The sequence below is a fragment of the Hermetia illucens genome, chromosome 7 (genome assembly GCF_905115235.1).
Source record: "Hermetia illucens chromosome 7, iHerIll2.2.curated.20191125, whole genome shotgun sequence".
NCBI lineage: Eukaryota > Metazoa > Arthropoda > Insecta > Diptera > Stratiomyidae > Hermetia > Hermetia illucens.
This window is the reverse complement of record NC_051855.1, coordinates 10,423,315-10,429,249: the sequence shown is the minus strand read 5'-3', so window position 1 is coordinate 10,429,249 and position 5,935 is coordinate 10,423,315. Positions and strand designations below refer to the sequence as shown.

Sequence of the window (5,935 nt, the reverse complement as noted above, 5' to 3'; positions counted from 1 at the left end):
GCGCTAATTGGGCTCCTCGGAGCGGTCACTGGTACCTACCTACCTACCTTCATAGCGTTTAAGTTAAGTTGTTGATGTAAAAGAAAATCTAAGAACCGTTTCCTCTTACCTTGATCTGTTGCTGTAAATATGTTTCTGGACAACTAATGCTGGCCGGATTGCTGATTTTGTAGTTTTGAATCTCTGAAGATTGTCCAACGAATGATCTTCACTACACAGGATGCATGGCGTCATCACGACATCTCGCGTTAAATGGTCGCACTAAATCACACTAACTCTTTTCACTGGGATTTCACTCGGCCGATTTCAAAGTCCTCGTTTATCACCACCAACTAATTACTCGACAGAAGACATTTAATGCAAGGCTCCCATTTTCCTATTCCTATTCGTCCCGGAACTCCAAGTGACGTATCTTCCGCTTGGCTTTACAGTGGACAACAAAATGATTGATCTGTTTTCTACGAATTGTTACGTGCAAGTATGGCAATACCGGATTCAAACTCAAATGGTTTGAGGCTAGAATAGAAGTTCAGCCAATTCTGATGACGGTGATCGTTTGTTGGCCGGTTTCTGGGGTTTTTTGATTAATTTTCAGGGATTTATCGGCAATGGATGTGTATACATTGATCGTGCGGTTGATTTGGCTAATAAAAAGGTGGAAATCGATATCATTCAAACTTAACGAAACGATCATTTTGGCCAGCCAACGCACACATACCAAGCCTGGCCATCACGGTCAAGTGATCGTTCAATCCAGCCTCGAATTTTGAGTGACAGCTTCGTGTACAACTGCGTTGACGAAAATACCAGGACGGGGTCGCCGAGCATTTTATTTATTATTTCGTTAATAGACGGCCCAAAACGATCGCTGTGTTATCCTTGCGTGAGAAAGACGTATTGGGCGTAGTTCACCAGGTTCCAATTTGCCAATGATCAAGATCCAATTGTGCACGATCGCAGGGCGTTGAACGCCTTCGAAGGTGACTAGCCCGACTAGGTGCTGCCTGTGGTTCTTTATTGGAACAAAAAAGTGCTATTGGACGGTGAAGTGCTGCTTGCTCTTCTGCCCATTCACCGCAGGAGGTCAAGGCATCGTTTCGACGCTGCTAGGCATCACGGCATGCCGGAGCGGGCAGTAATACCCAGCTTAGAAGCTGATTAATGAGGTCTGTTGGTGACTAGCTCGGAACACGATGAGTGAGTCTTGGTTTTTCCGCGGAATTTCCCGACTAAGATGAATAATTTCTGTGTTTTGATTTCAGCAAGTGCATCATCGCTGCGCTCCAATTCCCCGCCAGCCAAAGGATCAACGTCATCCACGGTATCAAACGAAAACCAGCACAATATGACTGGCGACAAGGTAAAGCCGCAGGACGCATTGTCAACGTCGAGCGCAGGACCCCTGCCTGCAACCAGCAATTCAAGCGGCGGCGGAAACGGAAGCGGAACCGAACAATTCCAAAAGGAACAACACCAGGAGAAACTGCAGACACTCAAGCAACGAAAATTCGACCTCGAGAAATTGCTCAATGAGAAAAATCTCCTGTTGGAGCAGATCCAACGTCAAGAGCAGCAAATTATCGCTGGCGATCATATATTCGACATGAACCTCCTCAAAGGAAACAGCACCGGGAACATCATGAATTTACGCAAGAAAATCAATACAACAAGCTTTAAATTGCCCAACAGCAACAAGGGGATGATGTACGCCACTAAAGAGGTAATTCCGCCCGAGTTTAGTCTGTCTCTCAACGCTAATCCCATTCTTATGTTAAACCAATCGAGCAGCGTAGCGGAAGTGTGGGTGATATGGAGAAAAAACTACGACAAGAGATCGTTAACACGCAATCCCATAAGCTGCCCGCGGTCGATGTGAACCTCTCAAAAGTAATCACTGCAAACTTACGCCCCTTTTACGTTGGCTTAACTCCATTCCTTTATCTTTCTTTATTCCTAAACAGTCCATGCGAAGCATGCCCTATACTGAGTACGACACAGTGGCCATATCGGCCGCACAGCAAAAACTGCTCCTCAAACGGCAGCAGCAACTTGACTGTAGCCCGATGGCGCCTATCCAACCCATCATTGACTTGTCCTCTGCCGATATTAACAACTTTATCAATAAAAACAATCAAAATCTATCCATTGCCGTCGACTACAACAAGAATTCCAGCATGAAATTGATGAACCACTCGCCGACAGGGGTAACTGTGAACCAATCGCAGCGCTACAGCCCTATCCCCTTACTGACCGCGTCAAATAACAATAGTATGTGTATCAATCGTGCGAATCCCGCCAGCTACGTGTCGGAGCGAAGGAATTCTATAAAATCCATGCAGCAGCACAAGAATTATCCGTCCCCAAAGCAACACAGACAGGATGACCGTCTGTCAATGGTCGTCAACAGTAGTGCTATCATTGGAGGCGGCTATGGTAGTGGTGCTCTGACGATGCCTGCCAAAATCAATCGCAGCGACTACGATCTCATCAACTGCAACGTCCTCTCGGCCCAACATACGATCTCGACCGGCATCTATCCCTATGAATCCGACAATTTCGTCAAACAGGATGACGGCACAAACGCCGGTTTTAGCAACGACAGTGTAGATTCCACCACCGCTATTCACGCCAATCTTCCAGCTATAAATAGCAATAGGACTTCCTCCATCCCGCTAGGAAACTCATTTGTGAACACCAATAATAAGGTAGTGAACTGCGATTCAGCATTGATGATGCGGTTACTGCAGCAATCTAACTTTGGTCCACACGGCGACTACGAAGATTCTTTGTACTCCCATCAGCGATCGTCCACTTTGAGTGGACGAAAATCCGCTCAAATTTCTGCCGACATGATGCCTATGCGACCTCTAACTTCAATTGATATTCATTCACCACAAACAGTTGGCTTGGGTGGCTATTGGAAGACGTTGGGAGCAGAACGAATTTGGTGCACAGTTGACACAAGGTAAGTAGAAATCAAAGGGACGTAGTCAGTGCGCTCCATTTTTCGCTTTTCCCCTATTTACAGCTACGACAGTAGTAGTATGCAACAAAGTAACGCCAAATTGAAAAAATCGGCTGCTATTACACGAACAACGGTATGATTGAAACTGTCTTCATAGCAGGATTAAATATTAATATGTATCTCGCCCTTCTATAGCCGACCAAATCGATTTCATTGGGGAACTTCGATATCATCGGTGGTGATTATGTCAGCTGCAAAGATGAACTGGTCGATAAAATTTCAATATCATCCATGAATAGTGAAGGGAACAAGAAAAAGGAAAAGCAATGGTTAGAAACTTCGTTAGATGGACCACTTGCGACTACAGTTAAAAGCCAACAACCCCCACAGCCGTCCGTATTCTCATCTCACAGCATTGCCGCGGACGTAGCTCTTCCGCCTGGTCGCCCAAAATTGTCGAACAATAACATGCAACCGATACCAACCAAGCTCAGCGACAATCTTCCGCAGCAACTAAGACAGACCTCTAATAAAATCCTACGCAATCCACCCCCTAACTGCGGTGTGGATTTCTACGAAACAGCTATGCATCCCTCACACCCCCACTATCGCCGCATCACGCCAACAATAAAATCCAAATCACCTCTTCCCGATAGCAATACGCCACAAATAACACCCACAGACGCATCAACACCTCCCATAATGAAATACCAACCACCTCCTGTGATCGCAAATCATCCACGACTTCCACAGCCACCCCAGAGATCACCAACACCCCAATTCGCCACATCATCTTCTCCGACACCCGCAAACAACCCCCGCAGTCCGAGCAATCCCTTAAATCTTACCCAACACGATCTTATACGTATTGAATCGCCGAAAAATATGACGGTTGTTCAGCAGGCTGTCTTCATGCCGTATAAGGAGGTGACGAAACCGTTTGAGATGTCCGATTTCTATAAGTATTCGACAAAATTCCGACAAAAGGATAAGCAATCGCAACAGGTGCAACATTCAGATCAGATTGCATCAGCTGGATCGGGAACGATACTTCGTCAACAGCAAATTGAAGTGGAACAGTGAGTAGAGTTCGCTGATCCCAGAATTGGGGGGAAACTAAAGACTGAAGCTGTGGAAGTGTTAAAGAATTATAAGAATTTGGAGATAGAATTAGTTATTTTTTTTAGATTTTATATATTGTCGAAATATATTCAAGTTTATTGAAGTCTTTGGTTTTTACTCTTCTTCTTTCTCTTCAGCCTTTGTCCCGTTCACAAGCGGGGTCGGCTCGTCGTGATCGGCTTCGCCATTTGGCTCTATCGAATGCCTGATCTCGAAGCTTTCAAATCCCCATCCAGCGTATCAAGCTACCGTTGCTTAGGTCTGCCTTTTGGTCGTTTACCATCGACTTCGATGTTCACACCAATCTTGGCAAGTGAATTCTCGTTTGCACGAATTGCGTGACCATACCATCGAAGACGCCTCTCTCGCAACTTTTCCACGATCGATGCAACCCCAAAACGATCGTGGATATCCTCATTTCGGATGTGATCTAAACGTGTGACGCCACTAGTCCAACGTAGCATCTTCGTCTCCATTACCGCAAGATGCCGTTCATTGTCTTTTATGGTCCCATAGAGGAACCATAGAGAGCGATTGGACGGTTTTTACTATTGAGGATTATATCGAGGGAGGTAATAATAATCATGTGCGCAACAATCCAATCGGATCAGGACCTTGAAATGTGTTAGAGCACTTCATTCAAGACCGTAACGGCACACTCCAGCACACTCTAGGAGACAATGTGGTCAGCATTGTGCTCGCCCGAGATTATTACCCTGATTTGTCTCAGGTACTCATTCACAGCTGAGTCGACAGATGTCCGACGTCAAATCACGATACAAATTCCACTGTCACCAGTGAGATTTGAACCGCGACCTTTCGTACGAAAGCGTTTCAAATTCGATATATTTAGAACTCACGCACAGCGTACCATACCAAGGACGCTGTCTCACCTCTACTCTGGAAGCAGCGTGACTGAAAGTGCTCCCAGGGCAGAGGTGAGGCAGCGTCTGATAAGTTGCTTCTGCCTTGAACGAAACCGTTAGTCTCTGTTTTTAAATGCTGGCGTGCTATACCCCAAACAAGGGGTCGGTGGACCAAAAGCCGTGGGAGTAAGTTGCTCTGTCTGGATGTGGACTTAGGATCCCTCATATCCCAAACAATGACTGGTATTGATTTCTTTGTCGGCCTAAATTTCAATTGATGACTTTCCATTTAAGGTATTTGAAACGAAATTGTGCTTAATGTACGCCGCCTCATTGACTGCCTCAAACAAAATCGCTTGTAACTGGCGCTCTGAAAGATGCAGCTCTTCCCTTTTAGGTCCGTGCAACGAGGACGACTCCAAGACAAGGTTTACCGATTTGAGCCGCAGGCAGTGCTTGATAGTTTTGCTTACAGCATGCATTGGGACCGGCAAGTTCTAACTGATCGCCACATATCGCACAACAAGCCTGACGTGCAGTTAGTTGACAAGAAAGACGGCTGGCTCCGCGTATATTATTGATGTTGCTATCCCCCATAACAGCAACACTGAACGAAAATACATGGAGAAGAAAGTGAACTATGAGCCACTGGCTCGGGAAATCAAAGAAATTTGATGTGTCGACCGGTTGGTTGTAATTCCCACAATATTGTCAGCTACAGGTGTTATACCAAAATCCCTTACGGCTTCCCCTGATGTCCGTAATCTTTGAAACTCGCAGCAGCAAATTCTTCATCGATCCGCACGGTAGGTTTGAGTTTAGGACTTCCACGAGCATTTTCTCGGCGCTTCATTATTGTGGACATCCGCATTCCCATCTTAGGCTCGAATCTCCCGTGCAACATCACTATCAAGCGAAGTCTCTCTGAGGCCGTTAAGCATGATGTTCAGCACCACATGAACACTACTGGCTTTCCGGTTTA

At 45.8% G+C, this 5,935-nt stretch overlaps 1 protein-coding gene across 2 annotated transcripts; it reads left to right on the top strand.

Annotated features, from left to right (window-relative positions):
- Positions 1-722: 722 nt before the first annotated feature.
- LOC119660919 lies at positions 723-4,190 on the top strand. 2 transcript variants are annotated; one of them, XM_038069892.1, is made up of 6 exons: positions 723-1,166; positions 1,263-1,720; positions 1,789-1,887; positions 1,962-2,965; positions 3,029-3,098; positions 3,161-4,190. In XM_038069892.1, the coding sequence occupies exons 2-6, from the start codon at positions 1,346-1,348 to the stop codon at positions 4,046-4,048; spliced, it is 2,436 nt and encodes an 811-aa protein (XP_037925820.1). In that variant the 5' UTR covers positions 723-1,166; positions 1,263-1,345; the 3' UTR covers positions 4,049-4,190. The 2 variants fall into 2 exon arrangements, with proteins under 2 accessions (XP_037925820.1, XP_037925819.1); XM_038069891.1 differs by having other exon boundaries at positions 723-1,197.
- The last annotated feature ends 1,745 nt before the right edge of the window (positions 4,191-5,935 follow it).

What these genes read in the sequence shown, in the direction of transcription:
- LOC119660919 (XM_038069891.1), top strand. An exon ending in TGATGTACGCCACTAAAGAG is followed by an intron (nt 1,721 to 1,788) that starts GTAATTCCGCCC and finishes CCAATCGAGCAG; the next exon opens with CGTAGCGGAAGTGTGGGTGA. An exon ending in TGGTGCACAGTTGACACAAG is followed by an intron (nt 2,966 to 3,028) that starts GTAAGTAGAAAT and finishes CCCTATTTACAG; the next exon opens with CTACGACAGTAGTAGTATGC.